The 24,846-nt window shown below is 44.2% G+C and overlaps 1 protein-coding gene across 1 annotated transcript; it reads right to left on the reverse strand.

Moving 5' to 3' along the window:
• Positions 1–6,525: 6,525 nt before the first annotated feature.
• Positions 6,526–22,990, reverse strand: PPP1R36 (protein phosphatase 1 regulatory subunit 36). Its single transcript, XM_035328785.1, has 10 exons — positions 22,821–22,990; positions 21,362–21,442; positions 20,545–20,666; positions 20,359–20,422; positions 19,337–19,435; positions 15,627–15,767; positions 11,099–11,138; positions 9,615–9,808; positions 9,341–9,529; positions 6,526–8,085 (listed from the first exon to the last, which is right to left on the reverse strand). Exons 1-10 carry the CDS (start codon positions 22,988–22,990, stop codon positions 7,914–7,916), a joined length of 1,272 nt encoding a protein of 423 aa, XP_035184676.1. The 3' UTR covers positions 6,526–7,913.
• Positions 22,991–24,846: the final 1,856 nt, after the last annotated feature.

Raw genomic sequence — 24,846 nt, forward strand, 5'->3', positions numbered from 1 at the left:
CTTTGCTCTATACGTCCACGATCTGTGGGTCCATTCAGGGCTGGGTGGCATTTAGGCCATGCTACATTCAGTGCTGCACATTTTAAGGCATGGAACTCATTTCCAGGCACTTTTCAGTTTATGTACATATTCCAGACATCTACTGGAAACATAGAAAAAAATAGTTTGGAAATGGCTTCTGCTGGACTCTGCTGCAATCTTCTGCTCAATGAAAGGGGGGGTTTCTCCAGGCCTCATCTAGCAGAGCTCTGAGTTCTTCCAAGATTAGAAATCGTATGCACTTTCTGGTCAACTTGCTCCAGTGCTTGACAGCCCCCACTATAAAGAACTTTCTCCCTTATGTCTATCTAAACCGCCTCCCATCCAGTCCCATGGATTTGTATATGTCCAGTTTATCTAAGTCACCCCAGCATGATCATCTTCCACTGTGGGTAGTATCTTTCTGTTCCAAACTCTGCCACTAGGCATAGGTAATGGAAGCAGACTCCACCAGTGAAGACAAAGAAAATACTGACAATATCAGACTTTTCTGTGTCCTTCATCACTAGATCACCTGCCCCATTCAACAGTGGACCCACATTTTCTTGGTCTTCCTTTCACTACTAATATGCCTGTAGAAACCCTTCCTGTTGCTCTTCATCTTTGCTCTAGCCAAGCCTTGGCCTTCTTAATCCCATTCTTACATACCTGGGTAGTTCTATACTGCTCCTTGATTGCCTGTCTTTGTTTTCACCTCTTACATTTTTTATTTCTATTTTTGAGCTCAGTTGGTAGTTCTGTGCACCCAAGCTGGTCTCATGCATTACCTGCTTAGCATCCTGTGAATCAGTATGGGCCATACCTGGGGTCTGAGGAGGCAGTCCTTGAAGACAGACTAACCCTTCATATCCTTTTACTCTTCATGGCAATATGCCAAGGGATGTTGCTGATCAGTTCCCTGAACAAGCCAAAGTCTGCTCTCCTGAATCCCAGGGTCATTGTTCTGCTACTCATCTCTCTCTCCTTTCACATAATCTTAAATTCTGCCACCTCTTGGTCTCTCCATGGTTACCATTGACCATCACAACCCCTACCATTTCTTCCTCGCTTGTGAGTAGTGAATCCATCAGAACACCTTTCTACTCAGCCTGTCCAGCACCTGTATCAGGAAATTGTCCCAGATCTACTCCAGAAACCTGAATTATTGTGCCCTACTGCTTCCTGCCCAGCAGATGTCACATTGGCTAATATCTCCCATAAAAGCCAGGGCTTGAAACTGTGACATTCTTCCACATCTCTAAAGAGGTTTCATCTGTTTTGTCTTCTTGACTGTGTGATCTGCAGTAGATGCCTACCACAATGTTACCTATGTTGGCCTTTCCTCTGATCCTGTCCCATAAACTTCTGACCAGCCCATCACACAGTCCATAGCAGAACTTCATGCATCTGAGCTGCTCCTGTCTGTGCAGAGCACAACCATCTCACGCATCTCACCTGCCTCCTTCCTAAAAAGCACGTATCACAGCCCTTCAGGTGTGAGAGCTCTTATAGCTTCTGAGTACAAAGGAGTAATGGGTGGGTCAATTCCCTGCCTATCCAGGTCTGCACTACTCTGTCTCCCAATCCAATCAATACAGAGATCTGGGCACTGTCTTAAGGTGACTTGCTATGAACACCTAAATTAGATGTTGCTCCTCCGTCTCTTGATTATTACACTGAAAAATGTTAATAGCAGCCTTTGGGCAAGTCTTTAATCCACAATCCCCACACATCCCATTACAGTCAGAAACACATCATGCAGGTTCACATCCAGGTTCAGCAGAAGGAATAACCATCCTCTTTTAATGTTGTAAAGACAGTTGATTAGTGGAAACCCTCTCCCAGAGATCTAGCTTCCACAGCAGGACTTGGCAAACTCAGGAACTGCTGTGCTTGCCCAGACGTGGTCATGGCTGATGTACTTGGGTTGGCTTGATACAGGAGAGGGAAAAGTAAGGAGCAATGTAGAGAGGGACTCTCTTGAGGTCAGACTTGTCAGAACCAACAGTCTTGGGAATGTGTGTACAGAAACTATTCATTTGTGTTTGTTTCTACTGCATTCAAAGAAAGGGAAAAAAGACTCTGTGCTTATCCTTCTGTAAATAACACAGAACACACCAAGGAATAAACTGCATTCATATTATCACATCTCTTCCAAACAGAAAGGCTGCAACAGATGACAGCATATTTACAGCCTGTTCTTTCAACCTTTCTCACATGGAAGAAGAGCTAGGGTAAGAATATCTTCACATTCTGTGAATTGCACTTCGTTTTATTTTTGCTACAAGCTGTAAAAATCTCACTGCAAACATTTATACTGTAGTTTGAGCCACAAGAACTGTAGCTGGTACATGGTGCTTCCAGTGCAGTTTGTCTACAAGATGTAGGCTTTAGTCTCATCCCGTGCAGGAACACATACCACCACCATTTGGAAGCCTTTCTTAAGAAAATCCAGACTGACAACTTCTCTTCCTACTGCAAATCACTGCCTGGTTCAGTTTCCAGTCTGACTGCTGCTCTCTTTCCCCCAGCACACCTGGAGGTAAAAAGGCATCACAAGCATCATGCCCATCCCCTGGTGAGGAGCACCTGAGGTGATGGTGTCAGGTCTCCATACCAAGGAGCTGCTATTGGTTCTCCTTGCCTGGTTGGTAGATGCAGTTTGGCCTTGAGAGGGCAGGGAAGATGAGCAAACAGGAGCAATGAGAAGTCTCTTTAGGGTTCTGTCAAGGATTCATGGACTGTTTTGTCTAGCTAAGAGGGAAAAGAAGGCAGACTGAAAAATATTCCCCACCTGCCCAAGGCAGAGGATCAGGAAACATGTTGGCATCTTTCACCACTGCAGCACCCAGCAATGAAAAGCCATATTTCCAAAAGCATATGAGTGTTAGTCTCCTGATTTCATTGGGGCATAACACTGCTAAAATGTTTGTATGAATCCAAGCAAAAATGGACAGAACCTGTTATTTGCTGACAAAGTTCTGCTTTTGGCATGTCTTTCTTGCACAGGAAAATGGGTGGCTCAGACTGCCTCACTGTTCCCTGTGCATCAGACACTGTCCCTGATAGGACAAGACAAACAGGACTGACCTGGAGGGACCACAGACAAGGAACCTGCAAGAGCTCCAGGCCCTGCCATGCTCACAGAGAGCTTGCTGAGCCCCGTAGCCCTGCTGCTGTGTGTGTGCTGCCTTCATAGCTTACTGCTCCAAACCCCTCTGCAACACAAATAGAATGACCTGAGCTACTTTGCTTCTTTCCATACCTCAAGACACCCAGCTGCTCATAATGGTCACCCCACGTCTCGATGGCTCCCCTTGTTGCACTGCCATTGCTGTCTCAAGCACAAGGTCTGGAACCAATGAAGGCAGAGTTTCCTTAATTAACCATCAGGCAGATCTTTTTTCTCTGCTTCTTTTTCCATCTCTAAGTTGCGACATTTCCTGCCAACTTGCTGCTTGGCATGAATTTCTACAACAGAGCAATATAACTTCTGAAAATAGACACTTACACTGGAAAGCCTGACACACCCTCTATGGAGCCTGTGAGTGGCAGAGCCATAATCAAAAACCAGTCAAGACACCAGGCCATTCTAGCAGCACTCAATTAAAGCTCTGAGCAAATCAGCCCTAAGAGAAGAAAGTAAATGGGGACTCAATAAATGCTGTTGCACAGAGCCCCCAGGCTCTTTTAATCACTCCAAAGCATTTGAGTTTGTACTCTTTGCGGTAATCCTAGCTTGGGCAAGTTATTCAGATATCACTGGCATGTTCAGAATCCCTTTAAAAAGAAAAATTCATGGAAATGGCCAACCTGCTGTGACTTCCTAATATGAAACGGCATGCAAAGCCTATGGAAATAAAAGCTGGTAGATGTATGATACGCTTCTGAGCTCTCCCTCTCATTAACAAGGGTGGGTTTTCCAGAGTAAAATTCTCCGGGGCCAAATAACAGGAGACTGATAAATAAAGCTTGTCAAGTGCCCTTTCTGACTCACTCTCTCCTGCTGGAAGGATGACTCATTGTCATGTGTGAAAGGCTGCCAGGTCTTGCTTACATGCTGAAACAAGCATGGCTTGTCCGTGTTAGACGTACATTGCTTCAGAAGCAGCAGACACTCAACACCGAGAAGGCAGACCTGGAAAGGGCTCTGCTGACTAAAGGATCTGAACTTCAAGGTATTTCTCAATCCTTTCTGGAAAGTTCAAGGATGTTGTTAGATTACCACAGGAAGCATAGGCCCAAAGCCATGGCTGAGGGCTTGCCTTGCTATCACAGTGTCTTCAAACTAGAACTCACCAGGGCCATCAGATTTTACCCTGAGTGAGCCTGATGGTGTGTTACAGCTGCAGACAGAAGTAACTGAGCTGCCTTTTGTCCAAGGAAAAGAGCTTGCAAGAGCAGTCAGTCACTTGTTGCTCTCCATTTGATGGTGAGGAAGTATCCCAATGGGGCCACTCCCCTTAAGGAGACTGTGAGGATCCTTCCTTGAAGCTGGAAAGGGACAAGCATATCATGTCGAGCATCATCTCTCAGTCTGAGTAGCTCATCAGCTGCTTTTGATCACCACTGGTAGCTGCTCAGTGCTTTCTCCTCCCTGCAGTGACACAGACCTTGCAGGTAGGTGACACTGCACAAAAAGCTCATTCGCATCCAGGAGCTCTGCTGCCTATGTGAGTGTCTGCCCCACCCTTCGGTCTTCTCCTGTCCTCTTGCGGCTGCCCCAGGCCCACCACAGTGTGTAACTCTGTGAAATCTCTGCCCCAGGCACTGCAGGGGCTTGTTTACAGATCCCAGTTATTAGCAAGCACGACAGACTGCACTGCCCTGCTGTAGTGGGTTTACGTGGCAAGGTTTTGGTAGCAGGGGGCCATAGAGGTGGCTTCTGTGAGAAGGATCTAGAAGCTGCCCCATGTTTGGTAAGGGCCCCACTGCTGACCAGAGATGAGCCAATAAGTGATGTTGTTTTGCGCCTCTGTGACAGCATATTTAAGACGGGGAAAAAACACTGCTCCACACAGCAGCTGGGAGAGTGAGAGGAGTGAGGAACAGCCTTGCAGGCGCCAAGGTCAGTGAAGAAGGAGGGGGAGAGGTGCTCCAGACGCCGGAGCAGAAGTCCCCTGCGGCCTGTGGAGAGGCCCATGGTGAAGCAGGCTGTCCCCCTGCAGCCCATGGAGTACCACAGTGGAGCAGGGTTCCACGCTGCAGCCCGTGGAGGGGACCACAGTGGAGCAGGTGGACCTGCACCGACAGAGACTGCGGCCTGTGGAAGACCCCTGCCGGAGCAGATTCCGGGCCGGACCTGCAGCCCGTGGAGAGGAGCCCACGCAGGAGCAGGTGATCTGGCAGGAGCTGCTACCTGTGGGGGACCCAGGTTGGAGCAGTTTGCTCCCGAGGGATGGACCCCATGGTACGGACCCATATCTGGAGCAGTTCTGGAAGAGCTGCTGCCTGTGGGAAGCCCACGCCAGATCAGTTCAGGGACCCCACAGCACAGGGCTCGAGAGTGACCGAGAAGGAGCGGCGGCAAAGAAGCGCTAGAGACTGACCATAGCCCCCATTCCCCCGTTCCCCTGCACCGCTCGGGGGGAGGGGGTGGAAGAGGGTGGATGGGGGGGACGGTGCTTTTATTTTCTTTCCTTTGTTTCTCACTTCTCTAGCTCGTTAGTAAAAGGCAATAAATCTTACTGTCTCCCTATGCTGAGTCTGTTTTGCCCATCACAATAATTACTGCGCAATCTCCTCGTCCTTATCTCAACCCTTGAGCCCCTTTCATCGTATTTTCTCCACGTTCCTCATTGAGGAGGGGGAGTGAGAGAGTGGTTGTGGTGGAGCTCGGCCGCCCACCCAAGTAAAACCACCACAACTGCAGGACTGAGGTGGCAAAGAATACCTTTCCCTCCTACTCTTTTCTAAGGCCCTGTACTATGCCTGTCTGCCTGAACATGACAAGATGCTTTTGCAAGGATTAGTGTCCTGGGATGTCAATCCACAGATCAGAGAGGGGACAACGTCACCCTTAGAGAGACAAAACACTGCCTAGCCTCTGGCCTGTAGAGGTCTCCTAATGCAGAAACCAAAAGGTTTCTCCCAAGACCACGAGAAGGAAGCTGTGATGTAGTGTCCCTTAGCTCCAGGTATTGGCCAACATCTTGCTACATCATTCAACAGAGAAACTGTTGCTGCAGGGCAGTGATACCACAAGTGCCTCTTGTGTGTCCAGCAAGGTATGTGCCATCCAGGAGTCACCTGTGCAGCCTGGAAAAACAGTTGCACATGCTTTGGCCCAACTGAGCTCTCAGGAAACCTGAAACTAAAACACCATCTCAAAGTCTTACCACCATTTTTCAGACATTATGAGCACTAATCTGCCTGCCCAAAATGAATGCAAATGTATAACCTAGAAATGTTAGTTTTGAATAAAGAGTGCACCACTCCACATCATGTGTATGAAGAAGACATAGCAGTATCACACAGAGTTTTAAATTAATATTTTTATGTATTTTTCCTTCAGGAGATAATGTATTTTCTGCCTCACAAAATTTCAAAGAGATTTTTCAAACACATTTTTGCTTTCTACAAGAACAGCTGTCTACTGAAAATCTTGAGAGAGAAACTGCAGGCCACAGCTCATCCCATGAAAAAAGGACTCAGCTGACACATGGAAAACAAGCCTAGGCCACAATGCCATTTAGGTGTTAAAATAACATGTGCCAGCCTAAGTGAAGAGACTAAATAACAGCTGTGAGTCTGCAGTTCAAATGTCTGTCTCAATAAGGTGGTTCAAGAACGTCTCACGTAAGTGACCTAGTCCCTGGACTATTGGTAACTGCAGAAGTTAAGTTCCTCATGAAAATTCCAGTGCAAACCTTCATCCTTTCAAAGACTGAACCACACATTGCAAGGGAAAATTGTGGTGTTATTTTTATCTAGCAGAAATACATTTCACTGAAAAACTTCCAAACCATCACTTATGCAGCAAACTTCTAAAAATGCTGAAAATATTACCTCTCAGCTTTTCTTTCACTTTTTAATCATCCTTTTTTTTTTTTTTTCATTGATTCTTATGGACTATGCAAAGGCCAGGATTCCATCCTAATTTTTCCTCCTGATGCTAATGATTAGCACAGATATTCAGTCTTGTAGGTAAAGTGATACATGATTTCTTATCATGAACGCATTATGTTTCAAGATATTGACAACCTATCTGCATATTTTGATTTTGAACTTCTAAGATTTGCTTTTCCAATCATGTAAAATCAATGATAAAAATAATATATATATTATTAAAAAGATAAAATGAAAGTTGGTAGATATTTAAAAAAACAGTGTTCCTCTTTGCTACACTCTTTTCACAATGAATCATAAATCAGGCTAAGAACAAAGTGAGAGATGATGGAAACCAAAAAAATGATTAATCAATATAGTAAAGATTCAAGAGTAATTTCCTTTAAAAGTACAGTTCCAGGAACTTTTAGACTATAGTAAGTCCTGTCTCCTCGTTGCTTTGCTAACCCTGTAGAAAAAGAGGGTTGACGTTAAAATCAATAATCATATTCATCTGCGGGTGTCAAAGCACTTCCCAAAGTAAGTCAGTAAAATAGTCTTCTCAGAAATTGTGCAATGAAAGCACTAAGATGAGAGGAATAGTTAGTGCCAGAAACAGGAATTACAGTCCAGTTCTTCAGTCACCCAGTACAGATCCTTGTGTGTAAAACTACCCCACTTCTGACAAACGATTTTGCCTTTTAATCTGCAATTTCAAAATTATTTACTTAGCAATGCGAAATTATGCCACTCAATGGAAGCAAATGCAAGATGTTCAGATTGCAATCATCTTCTGCCATTGCTTTTGAGAATACAGCACTCTCACTACTAAGCCTGTTTTGAGGGCTTCACAGAGGTGGCTGATTCAGGCCATTTGTCAGGACAGAGGAACAACTCCTTAGTCTTCCTTGTTCTTGTTCTTGTCCTTCTTCTTGTTCTTGTTCGTCCTCCTCCATTGTCCCGTCAGACTTGGGCATACAGGAATTTAACTCACTACAATGAGCTCCAATGATGCCCACCCTGTTAGAAAACATAGTGTTAATATGCTTGACACAATGAAGCAGAGGAAAATAGGAAAAAGGGGGAACAACTTGTAGTATTTCCAAGGTAAACCAGCAAGGAACGTTGCCTCCTTTAGCTGGACTGTAAGTAACATACACTATGCCAAGATTATCTGCTTCCTCCAAGGAAGAACAAATAACCACAGACACTCAGCACCTTGCATACCGTGTCATGTTTCTGTCTCGAGCACATATGCACACAACATGAATTACATATGTCCAAGTGAAACTTAGCACTTCCTGGAAAGGTTGGCTATATTGCACATGAATTACTGTGCTTAGGTTATAACTCCAAGATGCTTAGGGGCCACCCAACTTCCAAAGCATGCACAAAACAATTAGATGTGCATTTGTAGCAAATTTCACTCTCCAGGGAAATACTGGACTCGCTGTTTGTGTGTTGTGGATAGGTCTGACAATTTTGCTTGTAGAGTGTTGTAGCATTCATTAGATTGCCAGAATTCTGGTAGATCCAGAAAAACTAAGGCAACTCTCAAATTATAATTTCCAGGCAGAAAAAGACGATTTACGTAGGGAAGTCTTACAGGGAGCCTTATATACGCGTGAGCAGAGCAACACTGATTTACAATATTCATGTTTGCATCAGTTATTACATAAAAAGAATTGTAGTAATACTGCTGTTAACCATGGGTAGATGAAAAATGGAATATCTCTTTCATGGCATATCCAGGCTTGAAAAATTTTGTGTTTGTTTTGAATTGGAAGAAAAGGTTCTATCTGTACTACAATTTAAATTATATTTTTAAAGTGCAATATAGTTAAAAAAAAAAAAAAACAGCTTTGTCAGAATAGAATACATTGGTCGTGTCAGATCAGAATGCTGAAGAAATAAAAAATTGTAATGAATCATGAGAGGAAAAAAATAAACACTCCATTTTGATTTTGAGAGGTTTGAATTTGTTTTTTGTTCAAATTTATCTCAACGCGTATTTGCTTTCCCAAAAAAACTTTATAGTTTTAACAAAGCAGTATGATGGGCAGTAGCTGCTTTGCCAACAGTTAGCCAAGAGTACTTCATCTGCAAGTTTCAGGCTCACTCAGGCTCACTCAGGCCTTACTCTCTTCTTCCTCTCTAACTTGCCTAGGCAAGTCCCGCATCCAAGAGCCCTTCTCCTGGTGAGGAAGAGCTAGCTGCTGGACATCCTCCCTGCCAGCAATACCAGATCTATTTATGCAGAGAAATAGCCCCTCACTTGGTAGTGAACAGCTGTGAGAAGTCCGGCAGGTTGCCACACGAGCAGGGGCGCGGGTCCCTGCCCCGACAGTAGTGGTTCTGGGAGAGGTAATGAGCACTCTCCTTTGGCAAGGGCAGCAGCGTGCTGAGCACGGGCGAGCGCTGGTGAACCATGCTGTTTATGTGTGGATGCTTGGCATGGGCTTGCCTTGAAAGAAAACAAATGCAGCTGTTATCTCAGTGTATTTGGACAGGGCACGTTATCTAAGGGCTCATCAGTATGTCAGACATACCTCTGACATGGCAATCTCACTGCATCTGCATCAGCAGTCCTCTTGCCTGCATCCTGCAAGAAATTGTTCTTGTCTCTTAAGGTGGGATTGAACATGTCAGAGCAAAGAAGCCTGCCGATTTCTTCCCGAATCACTTGGAAGTGCTTCCGTCTGAACACAAGCCAAGCCACATAGCTGCAGAAGTTGTAGAAGCCCTAAATTGAAAACACAGATCCCATTTTCACTGGGAAAAGGTTCAGAATCTCACCACGTCCCACAGTGCAGGTTGGCATGACTCCATTGAAAAGTCAGCAACCAGTCTGGCATCAAACTTCAGCAAATACCACTGAAGATTTGAAAGCAGATTTTTTTTAAAAAAAGGATTGCAGACAAATGAGGCTAGAAACAGTTAGCTCAGATGGATTTTGTCTTGCTCAACTCTGACCAATGTGGCTTAGTTTTGCTGCTAGGAACTAAGGAGTGAACCTGGGATTGCCATCCAGTTTCCTTCAATAATGAATGGAAAGAGACTAGTGGGATGAGTCATTCTGTGGGGTTCTTATCACACACATCTGTCTCAAAAAGCAACAATTCACCCCCTTTGTCTGCATCGACTGTCAACCTAAGGGAGCCTAAGGGCTTCGGCAGACAGGACATCTATTGTTTGGGCAGCTGGAGTTAGACAAGATGATTCCCACCCCAAATGACAGCATTGTGATCATGGAAGACATTACTACCAACTATGAACTCAGTGTGTCTTACCTCCACGTATCTGCTTGCTGGTTAAAAAGGAAGATCTAGCTTTCCAGTCCATTTTAACATTTGTGATCCCTGGCACAAGTTGAATCAACCCCCAGTAGATTGAGTCTCTACTAAGGTTCCTGAAAAGGTGGTATCACTGTCTATCCTTGGAATTGAATCCACAGTTCCCATTTCAAGGAAAGGCTGCCCAGTTTGTGAAGTACAGAGTATAATTTTGGCCTAGCTGTTTTGTATTAATTTGCCAAAGCCCTGCTACATAGTGAGGCTCATAAATTGCTCATTGAGCTGTATGTAGCAGGCCGGAAAAGCTTATTGGCATCTAAAAATGTTGCCAAGCACAATGGAATTGAAAGAAGACTGTGAAATTTCTTACCTAGAGAGATGAAATTGTGAGGCCAATGATGAGAAGAAAGCTATAGACCAAACCTCCCAGAGGGACCTCAGGCTGTGATGGGAACTGGCTGGGCTCTGAGCCACAGAGGGACTGAAATTCCCCAGCTCAGGGCTCCAAGGGGGAAGAGGCTTGGGCTGAAGGGCAAAAAGTCGGTATTTTACAGAGACATTGTAATCTAGGCCCAAGAAGTAAAAGTTTACTGTAGGTACTGCTCTGCCCTGCAAGTAAACCACTGGGAGGACCAAAAGGAAAGGAGCAGGCTGTCTGCAGTACCTGAATGTGCAAGAGAGGGACATGGTCTGTGCTGACACTCAGTCAAAATCTCCATTTATCTTTGTGTCTTTCTTACCTCAAAGAAGTTCCGATCTTTCTGTAATGATGTTGTTCTCCTAAAGCAGTGAACAAGAGCACAAAATTAATAGCAGCCGACGTCCTTTCAGTCCTCTGAACAGAGCATTGAATATGACTCATGGGGCTGCTGCCAAGCTGGCATTTCACCAGGGCAATAAAGTTGGTGCTGGTAAATCCTCATTACTAGCATGCAGAGACTTACTGTCTAAGAGAAAGACAAGAACTCTGCGTTGCCTCAGAAGGAGAAAAGGCAAAATATTGTGTGGCTCAGTTAATTAAATCCAATAAAACAAAGCTGGATGTTATGAGCAGGGGAGGCACCCCTACTATGCTATCTGAGCTGAGCTCTCTGCTTGGGCCTCTCAAAAGTGGTCAGCTCTGATCTAACCCAGTTCCCACTGAAGTGAATAGAAAACTCTTCCTGACATCACTGGAAGAGCAACGAGCAAAGTTACCCAGGTCACAAAGCAAGGCCAATGCTGAGACAATATGCTTGAAAACTAGGAAGGAGATGCCTGATGCATCTCCAAGAAGAAATGTATAACGTACGAAAATGACAAAGGGCCTTTGTTAAAGAAGCAGCAATTTGTGCAGTGGACGCCTGAGAGATGCTTTCACCACCCACTTGAGCCTGGGGATTCTCATGCAAAGCCAAATGACCGTCCTTCATGGAAGCAGCCATTAAAGTGGAGGGTGATGCACACATCCCAGCAGCCACTCAGTTCTCCTGGTGCTGGCATGGCTCACCCTTGTGGAAGGGAAAGCAAGTTTTCTCTGCCAGCCTTTGGATCTCCACAGTCCTGCCAGATGCACAATAAACTCCATCTCTGTGTCAACTCACCAGTTCCTGAAATGTCCCTAACCTTCCTGATAGCATCAACTGTTCCACACAGTTTGGGTATACCCAGCTGCCATCACCCCAGAAACATCACTGAAGCTCCATAGCTCTATTTACCATCTTCTTACCTTCATTTATTGATATTTTGATCAGGAGGACCACATATCTCCCTGCCCAGCTCTCACCAATCATACCCTCCTGACACTTCAGCTGAGATCCCAAACCCACATCTTGTGCAAGGGAAAAGAAACTTGACTCTTCGGGCATGGCACAGCCATCTGCCCAAGCAGATCTCCCAAATAACTTGATTCCTTATGAATTCTGGAAAATCACAACATTCTGTCTTCAGAATATCAGAGCAGAGGAACTAATGTGACCCCCAGCTTTTTAAACCTTAATGTAAAACCCTGCTTCACCTTTAACATTAGATAGCTCATGCATTATCTTAGAACCACTCCCCAGTTTAGCAGAGAAACCAATGTGGAGGCTGGCAACAGAAATTAACAGCAATAATTAGAGTTACATAATGCTAGGGGTCTCCACCCTTCTTTTCCCCAGTGCTTTACTTCCTTCAAGTAAGGTATTAAGCTAAGAGACCTGCTTGAAGTAAAGTTTCCTAAAATAAATGCTGAAGCAGGAGGCACCTCCCATGTCTAGGGCACAGTTGCTAATTACCTAGGAAAATACAAAAAGGGTTAGGAAAACATCAAACTTGCAACAAGATTCAGGACAGGACTTGTAAGAAATATGTGAATGAGAGAGCAAAGAGCATCATGACTTCCAGAAATATAACAGTGACTTCTTAGAGCTGTCAGGGTGACAGGATGAATTCATGTGTGGAAGAGGAGGACAACGCAAAGGGCAGACGGTGCTGTAGGCATGGAGTTTGGATGGCTTCAGATATCTACAAGAACTACTGTTCTGTGTAGGGGCACACAGGGCAATGTTTCTTGTGCCATTTTAACAGCTCCTTTGACCACAGCCGTGACTCTAATTGCTCATGGATCAAGCCAGCATCAAGGATCAGTAAGGGCCAACTCAACTATTTGTGCCATCGATGCTTGCAGCTTTGGGAACACTCTGTATTTTTCCCATTATGACAAATACCCATAAGGAAACTGGCACCACAAAAAGGTTGCACAACCTCCATCAACTTAAAAGGAGAAAGCCAGACACACCTATTCCTTCCTCAGCGTTGGAGGCAAAAAAGGACTAATGCTAACATACACAAATAACAGGTCTGGAGGAACTCTCTCAAATTCCAGTCTGGGATGGTATCAAGATAGGATTTTAATACTGCATTTTACAAATCATGTAAATTGTTAAGATGAAGACGTCCTCCATCTAAGCCTTCCTTTTTAAGTTGGGAGACTTTTGGAGAAAGTCTTCACATGAAAAATCAATGATTTTATATGAACACGTAGACATTTGGAAGATCTGGAAGGGTCATTTGGAAGATCAGTTTCTCAATATAGTATAAGATTTAATTAAAATGTTGCTATGGTGAATTACAAGGAAAAGAAAAGCTTCAATACCAGCATGAAAACATGGTTGGGTTATAAGAAAATATAGTAAAGCTGGGAGTGAGTTTTACATTATCAATAATTTCTCATCTTTTTAATCTAAACATTTTCCAGGTATAATAAATAAATAAATAATCATCAAAGGTAGTCCTAGCCACAGTTTCCATTTTGACAAAGGACCTTTTACACCCAGAAGAATGTATGCTTAAAAAGTTCCTAATCATCTTTTACAATTAAGAGTGTTAATCAGTTCTGTCCCTTAGCTCTCATATTTGGCAGTTCATATAATGGTCTGGGAGGCTCCAGATAACATTTAAGGCTAAACTGAGTCAGCCTGGAAGAGATTATATTTATGTAATTGCCGTATGCTATGGGAAGTGCCATACATTGTAACATGCCAGCATTAGCCTAACTCTGAAGTCAGCTGCAGTCAGCTACCACCACCCTGCTATGAGTAACCCAGTCAGGTCTCTCTTCATACAGCACCTTACCTCATGAATGCTTTAGGACACAGCCCTTTTCCAGCCTTTGTGTTTTTACAGCCCAGACACCAGCGTCCCAACCCACTGTCAGCCTCTAACCCCCACTGTGATGGAAATATTAAAGAACACAGTTTCCTGTTTCATCTCTCTGCTCTCACTCCCAAGCTGTTGTTCTTTTTGCCCCTTCCTTGCCACAATCCTGCACATTCCCATCCACCAGACAATGCGAGTGAGCACAGAGGCAGCAGAGCTAACTAGATCTCTATGCAAAACATGCTGTTCTATCCAGCTGCATCCAGTCCTTGGATTCAAGTTGCTTTTTGCAGTAAGTTCCTCAAACTGAGTCTCATAAGTGCTGACATTAGGGCCACCCAACAGAAACAATGAAATGCTGTCACAACCCTCCCTGTCCAACCAGCAAGAAGGTTAGCTGGATGCCTTAGCAGAAATCTGGAAGCAGGCATGTGGCACACAACCCTGCTCCAGATCTGGCCCCGAAATACCAACATGCCAGGAAGCTGAGAGAATGTGCAGTTAATTTTCAGGGTCCAGTGCCCTGTGGCATGGGAGCACACCAAAATGAAAGCCCTATGGGGACAGCAGTCTCCAGCTCCCCTTGGCCTTCACTGTTTCATAGGTTACCTTCTCCTCTTGGTTTGGAGGAAACCCAGGTTCCTCCAGCCCCAGACAGGAGTGAGGCTTCGAAGGAGCCCTGTTGCAGGAAGACAGAAGAAGGATTGTGACTCCTCTGGAGAACCTGTAGCAGCGTTTTACACCAACTGACTTTGAAAAAAATGTGCCTGAAACTGCTCTGAGAAGGTCCCAGCGACTAGCTACTGCCAAAAAAAAAAAAAAAAGAAAACATCATGCATACTTGTCTCCAAGCCTCATAATTCCCCTAGTTTCTCTGCCTTTTAAAACACCCTCTCATTCATTTGTACCTCCTTCAGTTTAATTTTAAATTTCCACTACAGCTTTCTGTTCCTTTTGGTCCTTAGCTGGGTCCATGGCATCTAAAGAGCTACTGGTTTCCACCACTCCGAAAAAGCCACGCACCATCTTCCCTGCTCAGAGGTAGGGTCCTACACTCCCAATGCCCACAGTCCCTAAGCACAACCTTTTCTTGTCTCTAGTCCCTTCACTTGCTGCCCTTCAGAAGCATGGTCTCCTCCACCTGTAAGTAGTCTTATGCTATTTCAGACTTGGCGTAGGAGGAAATTTATGCAGGGATCAATGGCAAACAGCAGGCACATAAACATTTGCTTTCAAGGTTTAGTAAGTCAAAATGGCACGGGTGAGATCCATAGCTGGCATTGCTTTTTGCACTGCTGGCTTTCACACTGAACCTATCAAAGTTTCCTGCTGTGTCTACCTAGCAAGCCTTCCGCATGCCAGGGCTAGAGCTTCCCAGGCTGGTATTCAGAACTGTGCTGCAACTTGCTGTGGCCGAACCAGTTGGCAACAGCTCACCAGAAACACTTCTGGAGCCAGTTACCAGCTAGAGCAGCTGGGAGATCAGGACACTTCTCTGTCTCATGGTCCCTTTGCCCAGTGTCTGTTTGACTCATGAGACATGTTACCTTGGGCTTTGACTTGTGTCACCCAAAAGGGGCCTTGGCCTTGGGCTGTCATGACCCTTGACATGACAAGGGTCCCCAGAAGGAAGAGCTTTCCTTGGCTTACTTTCCTCTAGGCGAGTGGCTCCGCTGTGCCATGCCTCTTCCGAGGATAAAGTTACTGTAGACCTTGGCAAGGTAAATCCTGGCCACTGCTAACTTCACCAACACATCATCCATTTCTTTATTCTCCAGAAAAATCATAGTCCTGTTAAAAAAAAAAAAAAAAAAAAAAAAAAAGAGAGAGAGAGAGATTTCATAGAGTGGATACATGGTTTCCAGGCACATAAACCAGCACACCCCATGGCACCACCATCAGGGGACCCCTCTGCAGCAAGGCTGAGTTCAGAAGCTTCCAGCACAGGTCTGCAGTGCTGGTGGGGACACCAGGCCTGGGGCTTGGGCCCAGACAGTCTCCCTTGCCCTACAGAACTTGCAAGCTCTGTGCCCACAGCCTCTCAGGCTGCCGTCTTTGATCCTACATAGCTTATGAACCCTTTTTGCAGCCTACATGAAAGCCCTGGAGGTGCATTTAGATCTCTCCAGGCACAGACTGTCATTGGGCAGCCTGAAGCAGTGGGTCTGGCTCGTTCAGAGACAGCACTTACTTCTCTTCAAAAAGGCACACGAAGCGCTTTTGGGGTGGCCTCTAAACAGGAACGGCTGACACCACAAGCCTGTATTTTAAACCACTTCAGATCAAACGCTAAGGAAATGCCAAACCAAAGAGCTTTCTATTTCCTCTGCTTCCCCTGTAATCCACCCGACTGTCTCCCAGGGCCTGGGAGCGCTACAGGCCTAAAAGTTACCAGCCTCCTTTCACACTCAGGAGAGTTGTTTTTATCTGTCCCATCCCTGATGGCCTCCAGCTCTAAAGCTTCCTGCATGATCCACCTTTAATAATTAGTACAATTACTCTGGGCTTCTCAAGGATAATTGCTAATAAAATTCAGCAAATTTTCCTCAAAAGACATGAAAGTGTTGGAAGCAGAAACATATAGAAACTAAGGGGGAAGAAAATGCAGGACAGAAATAATAGCCCAGGTTCCATTCATGTCTCATTCACTACTGCTTAATTTTTGTTCTTAGAGTCACATATTTCAGAGGTGAATACTCCCAGGCTGTCTCCAGTGGAGCAATGCTTCATGCCCACTGCTTTGGAAAACGGGTTTGTTTCTTTAGAGGTTGTCTACAAGATCTTCCTGAATCTAGAACAAGCCAGGAAAACCCAAATCTTGGATTTACCCAGAATCAGCATAGCATCAAGAGAAGATAAAGTCGCAAGAAGTCAAAGATGTCCAGATTCATGATGACTTTCTCTTACAGGAACTCCTTTTGACATAAGAAAGTTTAATGCACAGAAGCAATGACTTCATAAGCAAAGATGGTCTTAGATGTTTTCTTGAGGCTCTGTGCACGAGTACTTCTACACTGCCTAGGTTCAAGACAGTTGAGCTATTCAGCCCATCAAGCCCAGTGGACAGTCACAATAGATGAGATGGGCATCTTTAACAGGCAGCCCAAATGGCAGGAACTTCAAAAACGCCAACTATGAGCAGGAATGAACAGTGCTGTTGTTTCTGCATTACTACATTAGCACACAGGGTCTGCCAGAAGAGCAGTTCAAGGACTGCACGGTCGTGGATGTGTCCACCATACAGGAACATCAGGCTGCTAAAGGACTAGGCAGGTCACCAAGCCCAGTCTCCGAGCAATCTGTCTGTCAGTTTAACTCTGAGCAAATTATAGGTGTCACTAACCAGACACATGAAATGGTACCAGCTTGTCTTGCCTGCAGTCTGTCTCTACCTGTGGCACGTAGCCAGTACTACACAGGAAAGCGAAAAAGGCTCCAAAATTAAATTACATCTAGGAGGAAGGGGAGGGAGTTTTCTTCCTGAAGAAACAACTAGCAACAGCCCTGAGCATGGGATTTAAGTGGGATAAGTACAGGAAAACAAATGGCTATGCAATCTTCTTTCACATCCTCTCAAATACATCAACATATCACATACCCAAGGATTCTTATCACAAGTGTAATTTTCTGTCATTATGATTTTATTATGTGGTTTAAAAAATCCCTTTCACAAGCTCGCAGAGCTCCACTTTAAGAAAAAAATAAATAAATAATAATAATAAAAAAAATTCTCCCTTTTTCTCCCTTGCCCCCATAACTTTCTAGTAGAAGACCATTCCAGAACTTTTGTCCACAGAAGAAAAAAATAAACAGTCCTTGCTACCTTTGATTTGAAATATAACATATACCAAATTCAGAATTAGATAACAGAGGAAACAGAGGGGTCTTGAACAGGGAATGAAGATGCAATACCAGAAACACACCATGATTAATATCTTCTCATTCCTCCAAGTCAGCTAAGATGCAAGAAAAATTAAGGGTAAATGTTAACATTAAGTAAAATCTAAAATTGCCTTTTGTCATTTTATTTTCCTTCCTCATATTTATATTTTGGTGGATCAATATCCTGACTTCCTCCTCTGCATGGTAAATGTCTATTCTTTAAGCTTCTCTGATGTTACACTACATGCAGCTAATCCTGGCAAGCAAGCCACTTCCTTTCAGGGGAGGCAATGAATCTAAATAAAACAGTGTTACAGATTTTTTCTTTGGGAAGCTCAGAGATGGTATATGTTTCCCACCAAAAGGCAGCAGTCATGCTGTGAGCACTGCATGACCTAATACAGCAAAATGTCTCTTCTGGCAGAGTTTAACCAGTGTTTATAGCTGGTAGCTACTAATCAGAGCCCTCTTGACCCAGGAAACATAAACCTGTATGGCAATAGGTCCAAATCCTCTTCTTTGTTTCAGTCTGTTTCTGTATTTGCCACACCAGCTGATGATATGAACCAAGCTGAGATGCCACAGCCAGTGCAGTGTCCTCCTTGTCCTTTACCAGCCAAGAACAAAGGGATCATTCTGCAAATTTCAGCCCAGATCACCGCAACTGTATCTAGGACTTTTGTGTTTGAAAATACGTTGATGGTTTTCTTTATTTATGAAATATTCCTTGCACAATGAGAACCTGTCAATCTACAGATGTGGAACAAATCAATTCCTTAAGGCCAGAAATCCTCCTGCAGTCTTTTCTTCAATCCAGATAAATCAGCCCCTGTGTATATCAAGGCTTCATGAATTGTGAAGTAAGTAATTATCACGTGTTTTAATAAAATGGTCAATCAATTCTCAGAGACTATTAAAGAGTCCAGCAAATCATTAAGGTTTCTTATAATCATGGTTTGTAACTCAGTAACACTTTCTCCCAAGGCATAAAACTCTCTAACACAGCAGCTCCTAAACTGTTCCTCTGGCATCCCTACTTCCACGTAGCAAGGTAGCAAGTGTGGTCACACACCCTTGCTTGGAAACTGCTTTCCTAGCATATATTTCTCATGCTGTAACATGTTTCTAGCACTGAAGAGTCATCTGAACCTGCCTTGCAAAGTATTTAGAAATGGAATCTTGGAGCAATGTGACCCACAGCACAACTAAACGCCCAGCACACTCAGCTGTGATTCAGAGGTGCTCTGTATTGCAAGCAGAAATGACGGGATGCTAATGCTGTTATTGGGAAATGGCAATAGGGGATGGTTATTCGGTTCAGTGCACCCACACAGATTTAACATTTGGGTAATGGTAATGATTTATTCAGACTGCAGTATTTTCTTGAGGAGATAAATACCCAGGGCAAAGTCTGGGTATTTACACACTTAAAGTCGGGCAAGCTCTGGGTACTTACAACCCTAATGTCTTGTACTCACGAAATCAAGGATGTGGTTTCCTTTTCCAGGGCAATTTTTTCCAGGTAAAAAGATAAGTAGAAAAGCAGGGCCATGAGGAACTCATCTAGTTTCTTATTCCTAAATGAAAGGTAGAAAGGTCACTGGGAAGTCTGTAGGTCTGCAGATATAGACACCACCAGACCATTACAATGAAGAACAAAGTCTCTGCTCAAGGCCTGCAATATAATGAATATCAGCTGTGTGGCAGAGACCCATAGTAAGCACTCCACTCACAGTAAACACTCCACTCTGCAGTGAGACTTTGAAGGCTTTTAGAGAAATACTAGTAGTGTCCAAGATACACGCTGAACAGTGGATTGAATTGGGTATTATCAGACTTACTTCTTGCAAGCACAGTTTCTCCACTGAACATGCTGAAAAAGCAGCATTTGCATTCAGAGGAAGATGGGAAAAGTGGGACAACTGGGACACCTCTCCTCTTGTCAAAGTACAGTATGACTAAGGCCCAACAAAGTCTACAGATATATTTCTAAATCCAAAGTAATGCAGCCAGCGTATGGCCCTGGCGATCTCAAGGATACGCCTCTGAGATGTGATGCTCTGCTGGCTGCCTCCTTGCTTTTAGCATTTAGAGAAGTAACACTGATAAGCAGCAGCAGCAATTAATGAGCTCTGCAGCTCTGAGTGGAACAGCAGCTGCACAAGAAGGCAGCCCAGATGCCTGGTCATGTTAGGGACTCAGTGCATGCAGCGTTGTGGATGCTCTGGTAAACGTGGAATTTAACTTAGGGTAAGATGAATAACAACCTTTGGACATTTAGGCCCAAGTTCTTGGCTCCCTTTAGCTAACAGAGTGGAAGGCTTCCAAACAAGTGATGGGATTATTTCTCTGAATGCCAAGGTTAAAATGCATTTGGTGTTATTTCACACTAAACCCCTCTTCTAAGCCGCTGATATTTCACATTCTACTTCTCATACACCAGTCTCTCAGCTACCCGACACACACACATAATTCTTGAAACAAATTGTACATAACATACCCCATAACTGTGGCAAAAGGTAGCATGCGCTCTGACTCTTCTTCTTTCAAAAGTAAAGCAACATCTGAAAACACAGAGGACAAAAATAGTATTTCCTCCAAAAAAAATTGCTAGCTGCTAGTAGAAATAGTTTTCTGTTTTTTGTGGGCAATGCCTTGCTGATACAAGATACCAACATTTACTCACATTTGACATCATCCAACGTCACATATTCATGTTGTACCCATTTTGACAGCCTATGGATTTTTTCCTCCTTGTCAGCCAGCCTTTTTTCAGGGAGCGTTGCGCTGCATTCATCTTGGAAGATGCTAGTAGTTGACCAATACATAGCATTTAAGGACACTGTTAATTCCAGTCACAAAACAGTCACATTATCTACCTGGTATGCACTTTCCTCATTGCACACAATTTCAAAGGGTCAGGCAGTGAAATGTGTTTGGCAGATAGCCTGAACTTACTTTCAGCTATTGTAACCACAAAACAGGCTGGGAATGTTAGGAGAAATGGGACATTTCACCTCCAAGCTTGCTTCTGAAGTTGCCCTTTTAGTTGCTAATATAATAAATTGCGACTATATTATTTAGATCAAAGAGGTTTTAAGTAATGGATGAAAGTCAGCTACACCGTATTGTGGATTTATAAAATTAATAATAATAATAATACTTTAATCTTTGAAGTGCCTTACAAAGATGAATTAATTACCTCACAATACTCTTCAGAGCAGATGAGAATTATTACTTCTTTCTGAGTGAGCTGGAAACAGCAACAAAGATGCAGAATGACTTTACCAAATTCACAGCAGGCTAGTGCCTGAGCTAGCATTCAACACCAGGCATGTCTGGCCCTGTTTTTGTGTTCAGACCACTCATCCACCCTATTGAAATGACAGGTGGCTCCCTGTTACACGTGTTTTGTTCAGACATGATCCTCAGACAATGGATGAAAATATTCCCACCCAAATAATTTTGTTCCTTCTTGAGCTAAGTCAGTCGGCTTGACATACCTCTTTAATGTCTTGACACATATTTCGCGAAAGCAAGTATTTTTTCCTTCCTTAAGGTTTTCCTGAGATGCTGGACTGGAGCTGAAATAGAGAGTGTGAGCATGCAGTGGCATGAATTTACATTTTTAGCAGCAGTGCAAAAAGGTCAACATGCCGTGATACAAAGGAATACATATTTCATCCTCTAACTGACACTGAGAAAACATCTGGGTGGTGCTGAGGTCCACTTGAGACATTGCTTTCAAAAACAGAGAAGCAAAAAGTAAGGAAAGGTCCTCCTGCTCTGTCTCCTGCCATCATAAGCACTGTGTCACCTAAACGCTTCACGTCACCCATGTTTCAAGTGGTTTTACCCTCCTGCTCTTGTCCTGACAACACCAATGAATAGGGACTTCTAGTTTCCAGCCTAAATGTATTCACAGTAGATTAATGCATATACGCTCCTGACCTTCAGCTCTACTACTTCTTTCTCTTCTTGTAGGGAGACAGAAGAGAGTTTTATCTCAGAAAATAGATTTAAAATGCAAACTGCTCAGTCCCAAACCTTGTCTTTGGGTTCATTAAGGGCAGAGGCAGCAGACGTGGCTGGGAAACTCATTCCTGTCCCGGAGAGCACTGGGCAGAGTCAGCAGCATCCCCAAGCTCATGAGAGAAGCTGGCTGATGCTGCTGAGACTCAGACCATGAAAGGCACCCACAACAGCTGTGTGGTCAGGCAAGAGGTGAGCAGCCCAGCTCTGCCATGACAAAGGCTTGGAAAATGCCAGCAGGGCAGGGAAGCAGCAGCAGGGAGCGGGCGACTGACACAGCTGCACCACGCCACGCCGCACTGCACTGTGCACTGCCTGCCCTGCATCTGGGAAGAGGGCAGCAGAGGATATTGTTTCTCACCAGTGGTTAAATGTATGGAAATTTTTCAGGCCAGGTGAAGTCTGAATCCACAGCTGCCACACAAATTCAAAGTGCAGGTACATGAGCTTACACCTCTGCAGAGCTGTTGTTTCCCAAAACTGGAGGACTTGCAGTCCTCCAGTGCTCACTGCCATGCAGGGCCAAACATAACACAGAGAGCTTCAGACTATATACTCAGTGGACCTCCACCTGTAGATGCCAGGGATGGCATTTAGCCCTCACTTTTAGCACTGCTGCTGCACTGCATGGCTTTGTAGCACAGAGCAGGACTTGCCACACACTTTTAGCAGTCCCTCTGAAGTGGATTCATCTTGAGAACAGTACAGAACAAATGCATATTTCTGTTTTTCCCATTAACATGATGGGATAAATGCCACGGAGTAACATTTAAGAGCTCCAGTCTTGATAAATATATATAAATACAAATGTATATTTGTCATGGAGTTGATTTTCAGCCAAAGCAATGTTAGACTGATTTTGCCTTGCTTGGAACAGCTGAATCAAGGCCTTAAACCTGCACTATCTGAAACCAAACAGAATTCTTTTACCTTGCAAATTCAAGTGTATTAGTATCATCTTTCCAGTACCACACGCCTGAAGTTAGCTTTATTGTCTGCAAGAAAACAGCACACAGATTACACGTCAGAAACACAATGCTCTTGCTCTCAGCCCAGCTCAACAAAATATTTAGAACACGAGCACTGTGTGTATTGCCCATTACGTATCTTTCTTAAAACTGCTTTTCACCGAGTTGTTATTTGTGAGTCACTTAAACAGAAGTTCTCTCTGATTAGAGGATGCCAGCATAAAATAAAACACGCACACACACACACACATACACACATACACACACATACACACAAAAGATCTATCCATTTTTATGTCTTTCAGGTTATTAATAAATACTTGAAAGTTTGCCAATGAACATCAGTTCTTTGGATGCCAGTGAATCAATAAAGACTGAGAAATCAAATGGAGCCCTGCATTATACAACGTATCACTTTTATTTGGTTTTGATAGCATTTGTGTAATTATGGTGACTAAGCACCAGGAGAAAGGAAATCTTTGTTTAAAAAAAAAAAATAAATAAGTAAATGAGTTATGCACTTTACTGATGTCCTGAGAACTTTAAGTCAACACCAGATAGACCCAGCAGGAGACATTGAACAAAATCACCAATAGAGGATTTTACAGTATCCATACATTCAAAAAAATCTGTACAAAACCAAAAATCCCCTAAAAAAAAAATAAAAAAAAATAGAGATTAATTAGCCCCTTTCTTAATTAACAAAAGAGACTTGCAAACTCTTAACTGGTTTTTGCAGGTCACCTTTAAAGTAAAATCCATCTTATTGCTGAAATCTTTCTGCCTAAAACTTAAACCAGGTGAAAGCAGGCTTTCTGTGAACTTTTGCCTGGTGTCATTCAGACAGACAGCAATGCAAGTCTCAGCTTCTTGCTCAATCTCATTTGGTAGTAGAACGCCAAAATAATTTTATGTCAGGAGCCAGCAGCCCGAGCAATGGTTAGACCACAGAGATGAATATTAGGAAACCATGGCCCTAATCCTTTGACAAAGAGCGGTTATTTAAACCTGTCAGTTTTAGTCTTCAACTCCAGCTTTCAAATACTGGTTTACAACTCACAAAGAAAAGGCCCGCACAAATGCAACACCTTTCCATTAGACACAAGGGGTTATGAACTGTGAACAAAAAAACAGAAAATGTGGTAGCACGGCAGAGCAGCGCCTACCACAGCAGGACAGGCAGGAGGAATTACCACCCTCGTGTCTTACAAATACAGCTCGGTTCCCACTGACATGATGGCTGAAGGGCTGCCCTGCCCACCCTCCCCTTTGGGATCTCCTGCTGTCCCCAGGACCTGCCAGAGGCAGAAGTGGGCAGGAGGGACAAGGTGGAGCTGGGCGAGGTGGGGACACTCACTGAGGTCATGGTGCTTGCCTGGGACACGGCCGGGGCGCTCAGGCTGGCTCTGTTTACAGCAGTGTCCCGGTAACACCCGGCTGTCCCCTGGGAGCTGCAGATCCCAGCACACAAAGTCCCCTCCGGCCTGCTCCACGCACAGAGACTCACGGTCCACATGCTCAGCTCCTTCACACCAAGCCTCTTCCCTGGGTAACTTTTCAGTCAAAACAGAGAAATTAAGTGTTTCCTGTGCAGTGCCACCTCAGTGGCCACTTGTTTGGGCCTATGGCGTCCTTTGAAGGCAGGGAGCCACGGAGGTGCTCCTGGTCACTGGCACAGGATGGTACCCATTCCCCCCGTTGTGGGCATGGATGTCTGTACAACACCTGGAGCATTACACATCCTTTAGCTTGGGCCTCTGCAAGATATAAAAGTGTAACTGCTAAGTCACAAGTCTCCTGCAACACGTCTCAAGTCCCTATGCAAGCAGGCAGCTCCAGATTTGTGAGTTCCCCCTGCAAACAATTCCCATACGGTAAGGCAGGACGCTTAAGGTCATGGTTTTGAGGGAGGGTTTTTGATCTTTGGGATACTTTGAAGCAATGCTGTACAAGCAGAAAAGGTCTCATACAAGTCATTCGCAGTGGAA

This window comes from Oxyura jamaicensis, chromosome 5, assembly GCF_011077185.1.
Source record: "Oxyura jamaicensis isolate SHBP4307 breed ruddy duck chromosome 5, BPBGC_Ojam_1.0, whole genome shotgun sequence".
In the NCBI taxonomy this organism is placed as follows: Eukaryota; Metazoa; Chordata; class Aves; order Anseriformes; family Anatidae; genus Oxyura; species Oxyura jamaicensis.